General features: G+C 39.9%; 1 protein-coding gene across 6 annotated transcripts; it reads right to left on the bottom strand.

The window, feature by feature from the left end:
- Positions 1-203: 203 nt before the first annotated feature.
- LOC131132591 (aggrecan core protein-like) lies at positions 204-22,161 on the bottom strand. 6 transcript variants are annotated; one of them, XM_058078359.1, is made up of 14 exons: positions 21,721-22,161; positions 20,740-21,031; positions 19,139-19,313; positions 18,923-19,050; positions 16,863-17,156; positions 15,009-15,302; positions 13,159-14,904; positions 11,767-11,880; positions 9,902-10,060; positions 8,603-8,685; positions 8,371-8,515; positions 6,209-6,391; positions 3,912-4,094; positions 204-3,835 (listed from the first exon to the last, which is right to left on the bottom strand). In XM_058078359.1, the coding sequence occupies exons 1-14, from the start codon at positions 21,733-21,735 to the stop codon at positions 3,792-3,794; spliced, it is 3,855 nt and encodes a 1,284-aa protein (XP_057934342.1). In that variant the 5' UTR covers positions 21,736-22,161; the 3' UTR covers positions 204-3,791. The 6 variants fall into 6 exon arrangements, with proteins under 6 accessions (XP_057934342.1, XP_057934341.1, XP_057934344.1 ...); XM_058078358.1 differs by having other exon boundaries at positions 13,159-14,907; positions 21,721-22,160; XM_058078361.1 differs by lacking the exon at positions 11,767-11,880 and having other exon boundaries at positions 13,159-14,907.
- Between the last annotated feature and the right edge of the window lie 560 nt (positions 22,162-22,721).

The following is a 22,721-nucleotide window of genomic DNA, read 5'->3' as shown; positions in this document are numbered from 1 at the left end:
AACACTAATATAGGTGACAAAGAAAATGAGCGAACTATCTAATAATATAGCTAATTAATTCGGAATGAATGTAATTAATTCTACGGCAAGGCCAATCAAAAACAAAGTGCCCATTAAAGACACCCATGCTTGTGACACTCAATAAACTGTCTGGTGAGATATGCTGAAGTTGTTGAATTGTGTTTATTTATGAATATTTCAGATGAAAATGTAAATGTTTTTGCTCATTATACGGATGGCTTGGTACAGACAGTGAGCAGGTCTTTGTGGAGGGTGGGGAGCGGAAAGGATGCTTGAAAGGATTCCATTGAGTTACAAGGCAAAACTGACGTCATGTACAAGGAAGCCATTTTGGGTAAAATACAAATTCAACATGGTTTTACTATTTCTCTGAGTCAGGGGTCCTTTTACATGAAAATGCAGAGCTCACTGAAAGTCAGAAAACACGTGAAAGGTGTGTTTGTTGTTTGTACGTGGAATATAATGACGGGTTGCTCACCTTGTGTAATGGAAAAATCTCACATGGACCTGGGAGATTATTTTCTGGTAAAGTATCTTTCCATGGCTGCTAATATCCCATGCGTGAAGAAGTGAAGTAAAAAAAAAAAACAGTATTTATAGCAGTATTTACTCTTTCCTTGTTCATGTATATGTATTTTCAGTTAAAGCATAAACATCAACATGCATAATGTCATGCTTTTACTTTGCTATTTCCTGTCTCGTCTTATATTTTAGTGTTTGTGTATTATTAATGTGAGCATATTATTAATATCACCGCATGTCTTTGCTACTTTTCCCCCATTTTTGCTGTTTTTTTTTTCAAAGTTAATAATCTTTTCTTCCCATAATGTTATAATTTTTTGCCCACCTTTTCCCAAAAATGTAACATTATCGTGAACTGATTGTGAAACAGGATGTGTCTGGATGTTATCGAATTCCACGACGTTCTGCCAAAAACAATGTGTTGCAGTCAAAAGGCACGTCCAAATAAGGACTGAATTTTGGTAACCTACGTCATTGTGGCCGCTTCGAAAATGTGTATGTAAACCAAAAAACATGCTAACTGAGGTTCCACTGAATTGTTTTGCTTTTCAAAAAATGTACCTCATTAACAAGATGTGAGCCATATTGTACACAAATTGCAAAATGTACGCAAACCGAGGCAACATTTTTGATCTAAACCAAAAAGCATGCTAACTGAGGTTCCAATGAATTATTTGCTTTTCAAAAATCTACTACATTAACAACAAGATGTGCACCATATTGTACACGAATTGCAAAATGTACGCAAACCAAGGCAACATTTTTGATGTAAACCAAAAAAACACACTAAATGAGGTACCACTGAATTGTTTTACTTTTTCAAAAATGTACCTCAATAACAACATGTGAGCCATATTGTACACAAATCGCCAAATGTACGCAAACCAAGGCAACATTTTTGATCTAAACCAAAAAGCATGCTAACTGAGGTTCCAATGAATTATTTGCGTTTCAAAAATCTACCACATTAACAACAAGATGTGCGCCATATTGTACACCAATTGCAAAATGTACGCAAACCGAGGCAACATTTTTGATCTAAACCAAAAAGCATGCTAACTGAGGTTCCAATGAATTATTTGCTTTTCAAAAATCTACCACATTAACAACAAGATGTGCTCCATATTGTACACAAATTGCAAAATGTACGCAAACCGAGGCAACATTTTTGATGTAAACCAAAAAGCATGATAACCGAGGTTCCAATGAATTATTTGCTTTTCAAAAATCTACTACATTAACAACAAGATGTGCACCATATTGTACATGAATTGCAAAATGTACGCAAACAGAGGCAACCTTTTTGATGTTAACCAAAAAAACACACTAACTGAGGTTCCACTGAATTGTTTTACTTTTTCAAAAATGTACCTCAATAACAAGATGTGAGCCATATTGTACACAAATTGCTAAATGTACGCAAACCGAGGCAACATTTTTGATCTAAACCAAAAAGCATGCTAACTGAGGTTCCAATGAATTATTTGCTTTTCAAAAATCTACCACATTAACAACAAGATGTGCGCCATATTGTACATGAATTGCAAAATGTACGCAAACCGAGGCAACATTTTTGATCTAAACAAAAAAGCATGCTAACTGAGGTTCCAATGAATTATTTGCTTTTCAAAAGTCTAACACATTAACAACAAGATGTGCGCCATATTGTACACCAATTGCAAAATGTACGCAAACCGAGGCAACATTTTTGATCTAAACCAAAAAGCATGATAACTGAGGTTCCAATGAATTATTTGCGTTTCAAAAATCTACCACATTAACAACGAGATGTGCGCCATATTGTACACGAATTGCAAAATGTACGCAAACCGAGGCAATATTTTTGATCTAAACCAAAAAGCATGCTAACTGAGGTTCCAATGAATTATTTGCTTTTCAAAAATCTACTACATTAACAACAAGATGTGCACCATATTGTACACGAATTGCAAAATGTACGCAAACCAAGGCAACATTTTTGATGTAAACCAAAAAAACACACTAAATGAGGTACCACTGAATTGTTTTACTTTTTCAAAAATGTACCTCAATAACAACATGTGCACCATATTGTACACAAATCGCCAAATGTACGCAAACCAAGGCAACATTTTTGATCTAAACCAAAAAGCATGCTAACTGAGGTTCCAATGAATTATTTGCTTTTCAAAAATCTACCACATTAACAACAAGATGTGCGCCATATTGTACATGAATTGCAAAATGTACGCAAACAGAGGCAACCTTTTTGATGTTAACCAAAAAAACACACTAACTGAGGTTCCACTGAATTGTTTTACTTTTTCAAAAATGTACCTCAATAACAAGATGTGAGCCATATTGTACACAAATTGCTAAATGTACGCAAACCGAGGCAACATTTTTGATCTAAACCAAAAAGCATGATAACCGAGGTTCCAATGAATTATTTGCTTTTCAAAAATCTACCACATTACTAACAAGATGTGCACCATATTGTACACAAATTGCAAAATGTACGCAAACCGAGGCAACATTTTTGATCTAAACCAAAAAGCATGCTAACTGAGGTTCCAATGAATTATTTGCATTTCAAAAATCTACCACATTAACAACAACATGTGCTCCATATTGTACACAAATTGCAAAATGTACGCAAACCGAGGCAATATTTTTGATCTAAACCAAAAAGCATGATAACTGAGGTTCCAATAAATTATTTGCGTTTCAAAAATCTACTACGTTAACAAGATGTGCGCCATATTGTACATGAATTGCAAAATGTACGCAAACCGAGGCAACATTTTTGATGTAAACCAAAAACCACGCTAACCAAGGTTCCACTGGATCGTAGACCTCCACTACTCACAGGAGTCACATTACGGGATCACCCGGGAATGGCAAAAAAAAAAAAATGTATACATGTCCATAAAAATGTCTATTCTTGAGACACGGCTCGCTCCTGCTAGCTTGATGTTAACAATCCCAATTCAACCGGGAACGCGTTTTTTGACGTGCTTGAACGTGCCACGTTTTTGACTTGATGGATTATTTTCAGTCTTGAGTTTGACCCAAAATACACATTGTTTGCCCAATCAGTCTTTTAAAACATAAAATAATCAGTGAAAAATATATTACAATTACTGTATAGAAAATAAAATCAATAAAATTATTATATATAATGCAAATATATTAAAAATGTGCCACAAAATGATTTCTGTGTGCCGTAAATGTTGTGTAAAAATAGTCGTCTCTTCTGTTTTTTCTTCCTAACGAATGTTAGGACCGTCTTGATTTCTTCGTCTTGCTTTGACTGCAGCAGAGAGACAGAAGAAGCTCGTTATGACAAATAACACCTTCAGGTCCATCGTGACAGTGAAGAGACTTACCCTCCGTGCACTCCACCCGGGGTTCCTCCCACTGTCCATCCGCCTTGCAACGCACCACTGGTGGGTAGCGCTGTCTGAATCCTTGCTTGCACTGATAACGGATGATTGCGTTGACAGGATATTCCTCCCTTCTGCTGCCAAACGTGGAAGCATTCGCAACCTCGGGTGGAGCCCCGCAAGATGCTGAGAACAAATCGATTTTGCTTTTAAACCAAAAAACATGGTAACCGAGGTGTCACTGAATTGTTTTGCTTTTCAAAAATGTACCACAATAACAAGATGTGAGGCATATTGTACACTAGTCGCAAAATGTACACAAACCAAGGCAACATTTTTGATCTAAACCAAAAAGCATGCAAACCGAGGTTCCAATGAATTATTTGCTTTTCATAAATCTACCACATTAATATGTGCACCATATTGTACACGAATTGCAAAATGTACGCAATCTACCACAACAACAAGATGCGCAACATATTGTACACAAATCGCAAAAAATCGCGGCGTTTTTGATGTAAACCAAAAAACATGGTAACTGAGGTTCCAATGAATTGTTTTACTTTTTCAAAAATGTACCTCAATAACAACATGTGAGCCATATTGTACACAAATCGCCAAATGTACGCAAACTGAGGCAACATTTTTGATCTAAACCAAAAAGCATGCTAACTGAGGTTCCAATTAATTATTTGCTTTTCAGAAATCTACCACATTAACAACAAGATGTGCACCATATTGTATACGAATTGCAAAATGTATGCAAACCGAAGCAACATTTTTGATGTAAACCAAAAAACATGCTAACCAAGGTTCCACTGAATGTTTTACTTTTTCAAAAATGTACCTCAATAACAACATGTGAGCCATATTGTACACAAATCGCAAAATGTACGCAAACCAAGGTAACATTTTTGATGTTAACCAAAAAACATGGTAACTGAGGTCCCACTGAATTGTTTTGCTTTTCAAAAATGTACCTCAATAACAACATGTGAGCCATATTGTACACAAATCGCCAAATGTACGCAAACCGAGGCAACATTTTTGATCTAAACCAAAAAGCATGCTAACTGAGGTTCCAATGAATTATTTGCTTTTCAGAAATCTACCACATTAACGACAAGATGTGCGCCATATTGTACACGAATCGCAAAATGTACGCAAACCGAGGCAACATTTTTGATGTTAACCAAAAAAAACACACTAACTGAGGTTCCACCGAATTGTTTTACTTTTTAAAAAATGTACCTCAATAACAAGATGTGAGCCATATTGTACACGAATTGCAAAATGTACGCAAACCGAGGCAATATTTTTGATCTAAACCAAAAAGCATGCTAACTGAGGTTCCAATGAATTATTTGCTTTTCAAAAATCTACCACATTGACAACAAGATGTGCGCCATATTGTACACGAATTGCAAAATGTACGCAAACTGAGGCAACATTTTTGATCTAAACCAAAAAGCATGATAACCGAGGTTCCAATGAATTATTTGCTTTTCAAAAGTCTAACACATTAACAACAAGATGTGCGCCATATTGTACACCAATTGCAAAATGTACGCAAACCGAGGCAACATTTTTGATCTAAACCAAAAAGCATGATAACTGAGGTTCCAATGAATTATTTGCTTTTCAAAAATCTACCACATTAATATGTGCACCATATTGTACACGAATTGCAAAATGTACACAAACCGAGGCAACATTTGTAAACCAAAAACCATGCTAACCAAGGTTCCACTGGATCGTAGAGCTCCACTACTCACAGGAGTCACATTACGGGATCACCCGGGAATGGCAAAAAAAAAAAAAAGTATACATGTCCATAAAAATGTCTATTCTTGAGACACGGCTCGCTCCTGCTAGCTTGATGTTAACAATCCCAATTCAACCGGGAACGCGTTTTTTGACGTGCTTGAACGTGCCACGTTTTTGACTTGATGGATTATTTTCAGTCTTGAGTTTGACCCAAAACACACATTGTTTGCCCAATCTTTTGAGTCTTTTAAAACATAAAATAATCAGTGAAAAATATATTACAATTACTGTATAGAAAATAAAATCAATAAAATTATTATATATAATGCAAATATATTAAAAATGTGCCACAAAATGATTTCTGTGTGCCGTAAATGTTGTGTAAAAATAGTCGTCTCTTCTGTTTTTTCTTCCTAACGAATGTTAGGACCGCCTTGATTTCTTTGTCTTGCTTTGACTGCAGCAGAGAGACAGAAGAAGCTCGTTATGACAAATAACACCTTCAGGTCCATCGTGACAGTGAAGTGACTTACCCTCCATGCACTCCACCCGGGGTTCCTCCCACTGTCCATCCGCCTTGCAACGCACCACTGGTGGGTAGCGCTGTCTGAATCCTTCCTTGCACTGATAACGGATGATTGCGTTGACAGGATATTCCTCCCTTCTGCTGCCAAACGTGGAAGCATTCGCGACGTCGGGTGGAGCCCCGCAAGATGCTGAGAACAAATTGATTTTGCTTTTAAACCAAAAAACATGGTAACTGAGGTTCCACTGAATTGTTTTGCTTTTCAAAAATGTACCTCAATAACAAGATGTGAGCCATATTGTACACGAATCACAAAATGTACGCAAATCCAGGCAACATTTTTGATGTTAACCAAAAAACACACTAACTGAGGTTCCACTGAATTGCTTTGCTTTTCAAAAATGTACCTCAATAACAAGATGCGTGTCATATTGTACACTAGTCGCAAAATGTACACAAACCGAGGCAACATTTTGGATCTAAACCAAAAAGCATGATAACCGAGGTTCCAATGAATTATTTGCTTTTCATAAATCTACCACATTAATATGTGCACCATATTGTACACGAATTGCAAAATATACGCAATCTACCACAATAACAAGATGCGCAACATATTGTACACAAATCGCAAAAAATCGCAGCGTTTTTGATGTAAACCAAAAAACATGGTAACTGAGGTTCCAATGAATTGTTTTACTTTTTCAAAAATGTACCTCAATAACAACATGTGAGCCATATTGTACACAAATCGCCAAATGTACGCAAACCGAGGCAACATTTTTGATGTAAACCAAAAAACATGGTAACTGAGGTCCCACTGAATTGTTTTACTTTTTCAAAAATGTACCTCAATAACAACATGTGAGCCATATTGTACACAAATCGCCAAATGTACGCAAACCGAGGCAACATTTTTGATCTAAACCAAAAAGCATGCTAACCGAGGTTCCAATTAATATGTGCACCATATTGTACACAAATTGCAAAATCTACGCAATCTACCACAATAACAAGATGCGCAACATATTGTACACAAATCGCAAAAAATTGCGGCGTTTTTGATGTAAACCAAAAAACATGGTAACTGAGGTCCCACTGAATTGTTTTACTTTTTCAAAAATGTACCTCAATAACAACATGTGAGCCATATTGTACACAAATCGCAAAATGTACGCAAACCGAGGCAACATTTTTGATCTAAACCAAAAAGCATGCAAACCGAGGTTCCAATGAATTATTTGCTTTTCATAAATCCACATTAATATGTGCACCATATTGTACACGAATTGCAAAATGTATGCAAACCGAAGCAACATTTTTGATGTAAACCAAAAAACATGGTAACTGAGGTTCCATTGAATTGTTTTGCTTTTCAAAAATGTACCTCAATAACAAGATGTGAGCCATATTGTACACAAATCGCAAAATGTACGCAAACCGAGGCAACATTTTTGATCTAAACCAAAAAGCATGCAAACCGAGGTTCCAATGAATTATTTGCTTTTCATAAATCCACATTAATATGTGCACCATATTGTACACGAATTGCAAAATGTATGCAAACCGAAGCAACATTTTTGATGTAAACCAAAAAACATGGTAACTGAGGTTCCAATGAATTATTTGCTTTTCATAAATGTACCACATTAATATGTGCACCATATTGTACACGAATTGCAAAATCTACGCAATCTACCACAATAACAAGATGCGCTACATATTGTACACAAATCGCAAAATGCGTCATTTTTGATGTTAACCAAAAAACATGGTAACTGAGGTCCCACTGAATTGTTTTACTTTTTCAAAAATGTACCTCAATAACAACATGTGAGCCATATTGTACACAAATCGCCAAATGTACGCAAACCGAGGCAACTTTTTTGATCTAAACCAAAAAGCATGCTAACTGAGGTTCCAATGAATTATTTGCTTTTCATAAATCCACATTAATATGTGCACCATATTGTACACAAATTGCAAAATGTACGCAAACCGAGGCAACATTTTTGATGTTAACCAAAAAAACACACTAACTGAGGTTCCACTGAATTGTTTTGCTTTTCAAAAATGTACCTCAATAACAAGATGCGCGCCATATTGTACACTAGTCGCAAAATGTAAAACCCGATATTTGCAAGCGACGTGCGGCTTGAAGTGACATACCGGGGCCTTTCTTGCAGGTGAATGGTAGATGGTAGTTGCAAGGCACATCGTTCCACTGGCCCTTGTGGTGCCAGATTATCACCGCACAGTCTTCTCCGGAGTGAACGTAATTATCCGGCTGGTTTGGCTTCCAGTTCTCGTATTGCTAAGCGAAAAACAGCGAGTACTCATGGCAAGCGTTCAATCGTTTCGCTCCATTCAAAGTTGTTATAATTTTACGTTTGTTTCTTACCAGCGGCGTGCCGTCACTCCAGCGGAAGTCATTTTCCACCGTCTTGTCGTTTAGTCCGATCCACTGATAGTCCTGTGCATTTGCTGTCAAAAGGGGAAAATGGTCATGGTTTAATTTCATTTGAACATGCGTCAGATTACAATTGAACGCATCACATAATCAGTTCCCAGTTCCACATGTCCAAAAGGAGTAGGAAGAAGCAAAGCTTATTAAATCCTACCCCTCCATCTGGTACTTTTACAATCACTAACTCTTACATTTGTTCACTTCCTGCTTTCCTAATATAGTTTGGGGTTTGATATGGATGCTGTATGGTATCATGTACCCAGAAAAAAATATTACGTTTGATTCATGTTCATGTTAAAGGTTAAATAACTGTTAATAGTTATCCTCCCTATCCGTGTGGAAGTGGTAAGTTGAACATGCGTCAGATTACAATTGAATGCATCCCATAATCAGTTCCCAGTTCCACATGTCCAAAAGGAGTAGGAAGAAGCAAAGCTTATTAAATCCTACCCCTCCATCTGGTACTTTTACAATCACTAGCTGTTACATTTGTTCACTTCCTGCTTTCCTAATATAGTTTGGGGTTTGATATGGATGCTGTATGGTATCATGTACCCAGAAAAAATTACTACGTTTGATTCATGTTCATGTTAAAGGTTAAATAACTGTTAATAGTTATCCTCCCTATCCGTGTGGAAGTGGTAAGTTTTTGTCTATTTAAGTTGAAAGGAAATAACTTGAAGGCTACCGTTTAGGTCGCTAGCGCTCGAGTTAGCGAGTTAGCATGTGTCTCAAGACCCTGCAGTTGCGCAATATGTTGTGAATAAAAAGAGTATAAATGTGACTATAGTCGTGTTTTGTCATGTCTACAGGGCTCTAATAATGCTTTGTTCATTTTAATATGAAAAAAATAATTTGTCTACCCACCAACTATATGTGGTTTCTTTATTATTTGCCGTTTTATTATTATTATTATTATTATTATTATATTTATTTATTACTGATTGATTGATTTTCTTTATTCTTGATTTGTTTATTTATTTTTCATCTTATTTTGTGCAGAAAAATAAAAAGTAACATATTTGAGAACAGTGGAATGTTTTATCAGAGCTTTTCTTGTAGAAAATCGTAACCAAAGCAAAGTTTATTAATTTTTCTGTTTTTAATAAATGCATTTTTTTTATTTTTTTGGAAAACCTGATGCGGCCCAGTCTCACCCAGACCCTAGCTCCAGTGCCCCCCCAAGTAAATTGAGTTTGAGACCCCTTTTTTACTTGATACTCAGGCACTTACAGTTGACAAAGTGTTGCTCCTCCGGTGTTATGATGCTGACCAGATGTGCGTTCAAGTCCCGGCAACGTTGCTCCGCATCCAACCACGTCTCCCTATCAGTGAAGTGCAGGTAGCAATTTCCCTGAAACTTAATCCAGCCCTCGTCACACGGCTGCTCATCTGCAGCCGCAAAAACCAGGGAAGGATGAAATTGGTGACATTGGTCAAAATAAGTCAATAGAAATCACGTACTAAGTCGGCATAAGTGGAAGTATCTTCACGGCGATTTCATTAGGATCTACGATATCGTCCACAATCTACGATATGCATCTCAGCGTTGTGACATACGTGAAAAAATACCGTATTTTCTGGAGTATAAGTCGCTCCAGAGTAAAAGTCGTACAAGGTCAAAAATGCTTAATTAGGTAAAAAAAAAAAACATACATAAGTCGCACTGGAGTATAAGTTGCATTTTTTGCAGGTAATTTCTTTTACAAACTACTTGACCAAGGCAAGTTCTAACATTAATAAAAAATTTATAAAAAATAAAAAATTAATTGAATTAATTTTTCACTCATTTTTGCTGTGATTTCTACTTTCCTTTTGAAATATTTCAACTTTATTTATCAATAAACTTTTTAGATTTTCTTCTCGTGATATTATGACTATTCCCGTAATATTTTGACTTTATTCCCATTATTCCCTACTTCTCCCCAACGATGTGATATAGGTGAAAAAAAAATTCTTAGTATCAAGTTTTTTTTCTCCCATTTTTGCTGTGATTTCTATTTTCATTTTGAAATATTTAAACTTTATTCATCAATAAACTTTTTAGATTTTCTTCTGGTGATATTATGACTATTCCCATAATATTTTGACTTTATTCCGATTATTCCCTACTTCTCCCCAACATTGTGATATAGGTGAAAAAACTAATTCTTACTATCAAGTTTATTATTTCCCATTTTTGCTGTGATTTCTATTTTCATTTTGAAATATTTCAACTTTATTCATCAATAAACGTTTTAAATTTTTGTCTTGTGATATTATGACTATTCCCGTAATATTTTGACTTTATTCCCATTATTCCCTATTTCTCCCCAACATTGACATGGGTGAAAAAACTAATTCTTAGTATCAAGTTTTTTTTTCTCCAATTTTTGCTGTGATTTCTATTTTCATTTTCAAATATTTCAACTTTATTCATCAATATTTTTCGATTTTTTTCTCGTGATATTATGACTATTCCTGTAATATTTTGACTTTATTTCCATTATTCCCTACTTCTCCCCAACAATGTGACATAGGTGAAAAAACTAATTCTTAGTATCAAGTTTTTTTTCTCCCATTTTTGCTGTGATTTTTATTTTCATTTTGAAATATTTAAACTTTATTTATCAATAAACTTTTTAGGTTTTCTTCTGGTGATATTATGACTATTCCCATAATATTTTGACTTTATTCCGATTATTCCCTACTTCTCCTCAACATTGACATAGGTGAAAAAACTAATTCTTAGCATCAAGTTTTTTTTCTCCAATTTTTGCTGTGATTTCTGTTTTCATTTTGGAAATATTTCAACTTTATTCATCAATAAACTTTTTAGATTTTGATTTTTAGAGAAGAAGAAAGCTGAAATATTTGGAAAATTAAAACAAAAATGTGGGAAAAATGTGGGAGAGTACAGTTGATGCTAATAATACGGCTTTTTCACCCATATCACAAAGCTGAGATGCATTTAAAAAAATATATACATAACTTCTTAGCATATTGACGTGTGTTGGTTTATTAAATATCAAAGCATCTTCAGTTTGGACGCCAATGAGCTACGGTTTCTCACGCTTGGGTTGTTTTTGAGAGGCTGGTGTCAAAAGCTGGACTCCTACCAATCTGACAGCGCTGCCCTCCGTAGCTTGGCAGGCATAAGCATTTGTAAGAGTCAGCACTTTCCACACAGGTGGCTCCGTTGGCACAAGGATTGGAGTGGCAAACATCGAACTCTGCAAAAAAAAAGGGTTGAGCGACGCTACTGAGTTTAGTATAGCAAGGGAAGGAAAGCAAGGGAGGAAGGGTTAGTCCGTGGGTGTCCAAAGTGCAGCCCCGACGGCCATTTGGGGCCCATTTCAATGGCCCGAGGCACATTCTCAAAGTGCAATTAGAATTTAAATAGATTTTTTTTTTACCAGAATAAAGTTAAGATATTAAGAGAATAAAGTCATAATATTAAGATAAAAATTGTACTAAATTCTAAGAAAGAAATGTGCTAATTTTATAACAATTAAGTCAAAATGTGAGAAAAATAACATCATAATATCAAGACAAAAAAGTTGTAATTTTATCACAATAAAGTCAAAATTAAAGGAGAAAAATGTCATAATAATAAGATTTAAAAAAAAACTTGGAATCTGAGCAGACAAAAGTGGTAATTTTACAGGAATAAAATTGCAATTGTAATAAAAAAAATTAATAATATTGAAATATTAAACCTTGTAATGTCATGAAAAACAAAACAAGGAATAAAATTGCAATTTTAGGAATGTCAGATTATGAAAAAGTTATAATGTTCCTAAATTTAGTCAAAACTATAAACTATATTTAGTAAAAACCTGCAAAATCTATGTATATAGTACAAAATATAGACAAACAACCATTCACACTCACAGCTATTGGTAACAACTATTTTCATAGTTTAAACTAAACATTATTAGAGCCCTGTAGGCATGAAATAACACCCCTATAGTCACCTTGACAATACAAATTATCCAATTAACCTAATGTGCATGAGATGGCCGAATGGGGAATCGAACCCAAGTCTCCTAGCTGTGTGGCCTGCGCACTAACCACGCTCCACGATGCGCTTTAGTATGAGATATGAGATAAGATATTTCACTGTGGAGTAGTGGTTAGTGTTCTGGACCTTTGAGTGGATGACCCAGGTTCGAATCTCTACTAGTAAGCATCATCGGTATTCGCCAGGAAGGGCAACATGCAAACTCCACACAGAGATGTCCGAGGGTGGAATTGAATCTCCTAGCTGTGAGGTCTGCACGCTAACCACTTGGCCACCGTGCAGCCGACCACAGTTTTATATGTTTTACGCATGTAAAACCGTAATTGTGATCACCAATGCAAGTACAGTATGGCTTTAGCCGCTGCCTGACAGATGATCACATCGCAAGACTCGAAAACTCATATCGGTATCGGCCGATACCAATCGGTGATCGATCAATCGGAGCACCCCTAGTACAAAAATGAAAAACCGCAATTGGGTACCATACCTTCCATGTGTTCAGCATCCTTTCCATCGCCGTTAAGCGGTCTAAAAACAGTATGAGGAGAAGACAGTGATGCCGGGTCGATTTTAGACGCAAGAGTCCGATAGTTTGTGGGTGTGACGGTCTTGGGGAATCCGTATTCTGTGGATGGCGACGGTGATGCCCGTGATGGCTCTCCAGCAACCGTCCAAGTGACATTTCCACTTGCGGCGGTCAAGCCACCGCCACTGCTATCGACTTCTGTCTCGTTGTGCTCTGCCGCCCCTTGTCTACTTTCCGTAGACGCCGTCAAGTTTCTCGATACTCCTTTGATAACTTCCTCGGACAAGAACGTAACATTCCCACCTTCTCCAGATATTCCAGATATTCCAGACCCTGACCCATCAAAGTTCATACCCACAAAGAGCCCGGAACCACTTCCAGAAGCTGAGCCACTCGCATCACCAGCGGACATCCCAGAACTGTCCCCAGAGCCACTGGACATCAGGAGTCCGCCTCCCAATTCATAATCTTTTTGGGTGATCGGAGCAGATGCGTCAATCAATGTGTCATCTATCAACAAGATCTGAGTATCTCCAGCTCCGGAAACATCTGCACTGGAATAAGAGAACCCGGAGAGGCCACTGAAACCAGAAAAGTCATGGTTGGTTCCGGAGAATTGACCGCTTTCCCCTGAAAATTCCATGGCTGAACCACTCTCCCCAGAGCTGAAGTCATGTTCTCTCTCGGACCCAGATAGGTCACCACTACCACCAGAAGATGGTAGTCTCAGAATTTCTGTGCCTGCCTCTTCTGGTTTTTGGAAACCCTCTGAAACTGAGCCTTCTCCAGATGGAACTGTGTCACTGTTTGGAAAGACAACATCAGTAATTGGTTGTTCTCCACTAGACCCTGATCCAGAAAAAACAGCACTGCTAACATCAAATGTATCATAAGGCAGGCCAGCACTCGCACTGCCCACCGTATCTCCAGAGCCGGACAGTTCTCTGGAGATAGGTTCATCTCCAGAACCAGAGAGTTCTTCAGAGATGATCTTATCTGCTGATCCAGACAACTCTCCTGAGTCCAGGTGGTCTCCAGAACCAGACAGGATTCCCGAACCAGACAGTTCTTCAGAGATGATCCTGTCTGCTGATCCGGACAACTCTCCAGAGTCCAGTTGGTCTCCAGAACCAAACAGGATTCCAGAACCAGACAGTTCTTCAGAGATGATCTTGTCTGCTGATCCAAAAAAATCTCCTGAGTTCAGTTGGTCTCCAGAACCAGACAGGATTACAGAACCAGACAGTTCTTCAGAGATGATCTTGTCTGCTGATCCAAAAAACTCTCCTGAGTTCAGTTGGTCTCCAGAAGCAGACAGGATTACAGAACCAGACAGTTCTTCAGAGATGATCTTGTCTGCTGATCCAGAAAACTCTGTGTCCAGTTGGTCTCCAGAACCAGAAAAAATTACAGAACCAGACAGTTCTTCAGAGTCTGCTGATCCAGACACTTCTCCTGAGTCCAGTTGGTCTCCAGAACCAGACAGTTCTTCAGAGATGATCTTGTCTGCTGATCCAGAAAACTCTCCTGAGTCCAGTTGGTCTCCAGAGCCAGACAGTTCTTCAGAGATGATCTCGTCTGCTGATCCAGAAAACTCTCCTGAGTCCAGTTGGTCTCCAGAACCGGACAGGATTCCGGAGCCAGGCAGGTCATTGGAGATAATCTGGTCTCCGGAAGAGATGCCCCTGTCTCCTGATCCAGAAAGGTCTTCTAAGTTGAAATGTATGCATTAGTATGTGGATAATAGGGCAACCTACGTCATGCAAAGTCATCATTTTAAGCAAACAGTCATCACAATATCCACCACTCACCGAATGGAGTTGTCGCAACCACTTTGCCGAGTTCCTTGCCGAGGTTGATTTGGGAGGTGGCTTTCTCTACTGGCTCGGTGGGGGTGTCAGTGACTCCAGGTGACAGGAGCTCTGTAGGACTCTGTGTGTAGGTGACGTCTACTTCACTGGGCTGCCGGGTCTCCACCTCGCCAACCACCTCGCTCTCTGTCGTTGGCTTCGCAAAGAAAACCTCTTGGCTCCGCGTGACCGGAGTGACACTCAAGACGCCGTTAGCTTCGTGGAAGATTCCCGAACCCTCATCATCTGGGAACTCTGAGGGTGATCGGAAGGAGAAAATGAGCCATTGAACCTATTCTGTATCATGGTTAGGCTTAACAAAATTAAATAAAATAATTAACTGAAATTTAAAAAATAACAAAAATAATAAAAATCTGGCTGCACGGTGGTGAGTGGTTAGCGTGCAGACCTTACAGCTAGGAGACCCGAGTTCAATGCCACCCTTGCATAGCGTTATGATTGGTGTTAGCATGTTAATGTTCACATGTTTGCGTTGCTACAATGCTAACATTAGCATAGTAGCATTTTAGCTGTTTTCATAGGTAGACTACCATGCTAGATGTTAGCATGTATGGCGCTTGGTGGAGGTCTGCGCTCTCTATTACGGGGCTGCACGGCGGACGAGTGGTTAGCGCGCAGACCTCACAGCTAGGAGACCCGAGTTCAATCCCACCCTTGGCTATCTCTGTGTGGAGTTTGCATGTTCTCCCCGTGCATGCGTGGGTTTTCTCCGTGGGTACTCCGGTTTCCTCCCACATTCCAAAAACATGCTAGGTTAATTAGCGACTCCAAATTGTCCATCGGTATGAATGTGAGTGTGAATGGTTGTTAGAGAATTCATTAAGGGGTACACCCTGGACTGGTGGCCAGCCAATCACAGGGCACATATAGACAAACAACCATTCACACTCACATTCATACCTATGGACAATTTGGAGTCGCTAATTAACCTAGCATGTTTTTGGAATGCGGGGAATCAAACCCGGGTCTCATCGCTGTGTGGCCTGCACGCTAACCATGTTCTACCATGCAATTTAGTATGTTTCACACACTGATATAGGGGTGTTATTTCATGCCCACAGGTCTCTAATAATGTTTAGGTTTACCTATGAAAATATTCTATTTATAAATAAGGAATCATACTAAATCGCATGGTGGAACGTGGTTAGCGTGCAGGCCACAGAGCTAGGAGACCCGGGTTTGATTCCCCGCATTCCAAAAACATGCTAGGTTAATTAGCGACTCCGAATTGTCCATAGGTATGAATGTGAGTGTGAATGGTTGTTTGTCTATATGTGCCCTGTGATAGGCTTCAGCACCCCCACATGCACATTAGATTAATTGCATAATTTGTAGTGTCAAAGTGACTATAGGGGTGCTATTTCATGTCTACAGGGCTCTAATAATATTTAGTTTTAACTATGAAAATAGTTGTGCACTGTGATTGGCTGGCCACCAGTCCCGGGTGGACCCCGCCTCTCGCCCGAAGACAGCTGGGATAGGCTCCAGCACCCCTTGCGACCCTTGTGAGGATAAGCGGTTTATCATTCTAACAACGTTAGACTTGACAGCGACAGCACACAGGGGTCCAGCCTGAATGGAGAGTCTGTGCTGTAATGAGCTATTTCGGGGGTTCCTCCTGAGCTGTGACAGAAACCAGCAGGTCACAGTACCCATTTATCATAAAATATACATTTGTTTCTGACGCCGCTTCCAGTATAAGCACATTACACCTAGCCAAAACAGACCTGCCTGGTTGATTGATGGGTGTCTTGATGTGAGTGCAGAAATACAAAACAAGCTGTGATGACGCACCCGTATAGCAGAAGGCGTCATAATGAGACTCAGGAGGTGGATATCCTGTCTGGTTTGTGTGGAGGTAAACGGTTCGCACCCCCAGAAGACCCCCTCCACACTGAGGTCGCCGGATGCTGACGGGGTAGCGTACGCTTTTGTCACCCAGCCAACCGGCATTGCAGACGTCCATCCCGCTCTGCCAGGCCAAGTACAGCTGACCGGTGGTGGCCAGCTCGGCTTCTTTTTGAGAGCACGCCCGCGTAGCCTCGGAGAAAGTGAACTTTTGTGCCGATGTGATGTGGAATACTCGGCCTGTAAAATGCAATAAAAAAAACATTCAAGTTAATCTGTGAAGGGACTGAAAGTACAAAAAACAAATATGGTGGAACCCGCTTACGTTGTTTATGTTGAGCATGTCACGGAGTCCGGTCAAATGCATATTTAGTATCACTAATAAGTACCTGCTTATGTTGACGTCAACATGAAAAATTGTTAATGTCGACGTCATGATTATCGCTAAGCAGCGTGAAACGACAACAGCTACAAAGCTATTGTTAAAATAGCTAAAATCTAAAATCCTATAGAGCAGCTACACACAATAACCAGCACAGAAAGCTTTCAAGATCTTCCAGAATCTGCACCTATTCAGCTGTATTTCTTTGGATTTTGTGCTTCCCATGAAAAAGGTCTGTTTTAATTTATTACAGCCATGGCCCGCCTCCAGGCACGCCCACTCCGCTGTGGTTGGTTACACTCCCAAGCGCTCAGGAGGACTTCTAGTATTATGCTGCTAGCTGTGAACCTAACTTTATAGGAGTTGTGGACTCCTATAGAGCAGCTACACACAATAACCAGCACAGAAAGCTTTCTAGATCTTCCAGAATCCGCACCTATTCAGCTGTATTTCTTTGGATTTTGTGCTTCCCACGAAAAAGGTCTGTTTTAATTTATTACAGCCATGGCCCCGCCTCCAGGCACGCCCACTCCGCTGTGGTTGGTTATACTCCCAAGTACACAGGAGGACTTCTAGTATTATGCTGCTAGCTGTGAACCTAACTTTATAGGAGTTGTGGACTCCTGTAGAGCAGCTACACACAATAACCAGCACAGAAAGCTTTGTAGATCTTCCAGAATCCGCACCTATTCAGCTGCATTTCTTTGGATTTTGTGCTTCCCACGAAAAAGGTCCATTGTAATTTATTCCAGCCATGGCCCCGCCTCCAGGCACGCCCACTCCGCTGTGGTTGGTTATACTCCCAAGTACACAGGAGGACTTCTAGTATTATGCTGCTAGCTGCGAACCTAACTTTATAGGAGTTATGGACTCCTATAGAGCAGCTACACACAATAACCAGCACAGAAGGCTTTCAAGATCTTCCAGAATCCGCACCTATTCAGCTGTATTTCTTTGGATTTTGTGCTTCCCATGAAAAAGGTCTGTTTTAATTTATTCCAGCCATGGCCCGCCTCCAGGCACGCCCACTCCGCTGTGGTTGGTTATACTCCCAAGTGCTCAGGAGGACTTCTAGTATTACGCTGCTAGCTGTGAACCTAACTTTATAGGAGTTGTGGACTCCTATAGAGCAGCTACACACAATAACCAGCACAGAAAGCTCCCTAGATCTTCCAGAATCCGCACCTATTCAGCTGTATTTCTTTGGATTTTGTGCTTCCCACGAAAAAGGTCCGTTTTAATTTATTTCCTCCAGGCACGGCCACTACGCTGTGGTTGGTTATACTCCCAAGTACTCAGGAGTACTACGAGAATATAACATTCTAACTCCATTTATACGTCATAAAAATAGAAAAAACATAATAAAGGTCACCTTTAAAATCCTAAGTATACATTGGAGCTGAGTGTAAAACTTGTCATGCACAAGTTTCCCGAGGTGGCACAGAACACGACTAAAATAAGTATCTATGATTCATGCTGATATTAGATCAATATCGGTATTGCCCGATATCCAGGCTGCGATACTGTATCAGTATCGGGATGCTTGCAGGCCCATAAATACCATATTAAAAACACAAGAATTTAAATCAGTCGTCCAACTGAACCCCCAAAGAAAGACACAAACCTGTCATTTTCTCAGCAAAGCAGTAGACGTCGTAAGTCTCATTGAGCTGTCTCGATCCGTACGTCCTGACTCCGGGAAGATTCTCCTTGTCGCCGTGGCAATTGATGCGAGGATTATGAATGGGGTACCTGATTTCAAGACACGAGCAGACAATAAAGTAAACAACAAAGGCACGGCGTTGCCGATTGGAAGATGTATGTCGCAGAATGAACCAACCTCACGGTCTGATCAGAAAGCCAGCCAGCATCACACTGGTGGAGTCCGTCATCAAAAGCTGCTTGGAGTTGTTCGGGTGAAGCCATGACCGCACTGTTCTCCGCGCACGCATTCCCCGCCTTCTCAAACATAAGCGTGTAGCGACCCAGAATGGGCCGGTAGTGGAAAACAATACCTGGGGGGGTAAATTAAAAACGTACATTTGGAGTTGTTATTATGATTATTATGTTATTATTGGGGCGGCACGGCGGGGTAGGGTTCAATTCCACCCTCGGACATCTGTGATTGGCCCCAAGACAGCTGGGATAGGCTCCAGCCCCCCTCATGAGGATAAGTGGCAGAAAATGAATGAATGAATGAATCATTGGCTGCACGGTGGTTAAGTGGCTAGCACGCAGGTCTCACAGCTAGGAGACCCGAGTTCAATTCCACCATCGGCCATCTCTGTGTGGAGTTTGCATGTTCTCCCCGTGCATGCGTGGGTTTTCCGGTTTCCGGGTACTCCGGTTTCCTCCCACATTCCAAAAACATGCTAGGTTAATTAGCAACTCCAAATTGTCCATAGGTATGAATGTGAGTGTGAATGGTTGTTTGTCTATATGTGCCCTGTGATTGGCTAGCCACCAGTCCAGGCCTCCCACATTCCAAAAACATGCACATTAGGTTAATTTGATAATTTGTAGTGTCAAGGTGACTATAGGGGTGTTATTTCATGCCTACGGGTCTCTAATAATGTGTAGTTTTAACTATGAAAATAGTTGTGCCCTGTGATTGGCTGGTGACCAGTCCAGGGTGTACCCAGCCTCACGCCTGAAGAAAGCTGGGATAGGCTCCAGCACCCCCGCATGCACATTAGGTTAATTGGATACTTTGTAGTGTCAAGGTGACTATAGGGGTGCTATTTCATGCCTACAGGGCTCTAATAATGTTTAGTTTAAACTATGAAAATAGTTGTGCCCTGTGATTGGCGGGTGACCAGTCCAGGGTGTACCCCGCCTCTCGCCTGAAGAAAGCTGGGATAGGCTCCAGCACCCCGCATGCACATTAGGTTAATTGGATAATTTGTAGTGTCAAGGTGACTATAGGGTTGCTATTTCATGCCTACAGAGCTCTAATAATGTTTAGTTTAAACTATGAAAATAGTTGTGCCCTGTGATTGGCTGGCGATCAGTCCAGGGTGTACCCCGCCTCTCGTCCCAAGACAGCTGGAATAGGCTCCAGCACCCCCGCATGCACATTAGGTTAATTGGATAATTTGTAGTGTCAAGGTGACTATAGGGGTGCTATTTCATGCCTACAGGGCTCTAATAATGTTTAGTTTAAACTATGAAAATAGTTGTGCCCTGTGATTGGCTGGTGATCAGTCCAGGGTGTACCCCGCCTCTCGCCTGAAGAAAGCTGGAATAGGCTCCAGCCCCCCCCGCATGCACATTAGGTTAATTGGATAATTTGTAGTGTCAAGGTGACTATAGGGGTGCTATTTCATGCCTACAGGGCTCTAATAATGTTTAGTTTAAACTATGAAAATAGTTGTGCCCTGTGATTTGCTGGTGATCAGTCCAGGGTGTACCCCGCCTCTCGCCCCAAGACAGCTGGCTTACCTCTGACCTTCACATGGACGTCATCATGGCTGTCCTCAATACCGTGTTGAACCTCACAGCGGAAGACTCCGGAATCGCTTGACCTCAGCCCAGATATCTTGACACTAGCGTCCGTTGGGGTTGAAGGGTAGCCGACCAAACGAGCCCTGTCCTGGTAACGCTCGCTGACCCGCACCTCTCCCTCCAAAGCGACTAAAATGGTGATGATGTTTTCTTTGGTGATGAGGCTCCATTTGATGCGATGGGCAAGGGGAGGCACGGTGGGGGCTCCGATATCTGGAGGTGTGTGGTCCTGCATGGAGAGCAAGGCCGTTCGGAATTGAAATCACACTTAAAAGACACCACATATTAATAATAGTAAATAGTAAACCCACGCATGCACGGGGAGAACGTGCAAACTCCACACAGAGATGGAATTGAACTCGGGTCTCCCAGCTGTGAGGCCTGCGTGCTAACCACTCACCCGCCGTGCAGGCTCTATTTATTATTATTATTTACTTATTATCACAATGATAACTATTAGGGATGACCGATATTGGCTTTTTTGCTGAAAACCGATATTGTCCAGATATATTGTCAGATATTTCCGATACTGATATCGGCCGATACTGATATTTGTAACATGACACATATCCTGGTGGAGTGAACACATACTGTATGTGTTGTATACAGCATTTTTTTTAATATCGGTTTTCATGATCGGGAAAAAAATCCAATACCGATATCGACCGATATCAAATTTTGATACTAATATCAGTCATCCCTAATTATTATATGTGATTACTATTATAATTGTGGAAAAAATCCTGACAATTACATTCAAAATAATTCAAAACAACACTATTTTATACAAATGTATCATGCGCAAGGCATGCTGGGTAACTTCTAGACACATGGAAATAGAAATACCAGCTTATTTTTTATGATGTTTCTCGACAATAATAATAATAATAATAATAATATGGAAATGAACTACCTCACCTGACACAATGACATTTTGGGGAAGCAATATTCTGGGATGGGGACATGACAAACACTCCTAAATGTTTCCCATCATCCAGGACAAAGCTGTATAGGGCCCATCATGGCCTCTTATGGGTGAAGAGGGGTACCATCAAGCCATTAAAGAATGCTCTGCTACTTGACAGGAAATAGCCATTTTAAGATTATATATATATATATAACAAAAATATACATTGAAATATACATCCATTTTGTTCCTTCACCCATTCTTTTGTCTATCTAATTCACTTGCACCTAAAATGGCGGCCAGGCTTCGGTTCTCACCGCTAGGCCTGTTAGCATTAGCGAATATACACATGTATATACACAGACTTTCTTTTCTCACATAAACAACTAACATACATAACAGAGGCATCAAAAGTCACTCTACACGACTATAAAACATGTCGTGGTGTACTTAAAAACACTTCTTCACCAACCTGAAACACACGAAAGAGCGGGAACAGTTGGTCGTCTCTACAACACAGCAGTTGATTTATTTCTTCTTCACCGCTGCGTGTGGTTTTCCCAACAACCAAGCCGCAGCGCCCCCCTGTGGCGACGCTGTGCAACAGCACCGAGCAGCGAAAGTGCTCTACTTTCAACCAACAATTATAGGAAGATTAAATTTAAGATTAAAATTAATTTTGTTTGTGTTTTTTCACCTTTATACAAAGATATGTTATAATAATAAATAAAATAATAATAATATTTTTTTGTGTGTGGTGGTTATCACGCAGGGCTCACAGCTAGGAGACCCGAGTTCAATTCCACTCTCAGGCATCTCTGTGTGGAGTTTTCATGTTCTTCCCGTGCATGCGTGGGTTTTCTCCAGGTACTCCGATTTCCTCGCACATTCCAAAAACATGCTAGGTTAATTGCATAATTTGTCGTGTCAAGATGACTATAGGGGTGCTAGTTCATCTCTACAGGGCTCTAATAATGTTTAGTTTTAACTATGAAAATAGTTGTGCCCTGTG

The sequence above is a fragment of the Doryrhamphus excisus genome, chromosome 7 (genome assembly GCF_030265055.1).
Source record: "Doryrhamphus excisus isolate RoL2022-K1 chromosome 7, RoL_Dexc_1.0, whole genome shotgun sequence".
NCBI lineage: Eukaryota > Metazoa > Chordata > Actinopteri > Syngnathiformes > Syngnathidae > Doryrhamphus > Doryrhamphus excisus.
This window is presented reverse-complemented; position numbering and strand designations above follow the sequence as displayed.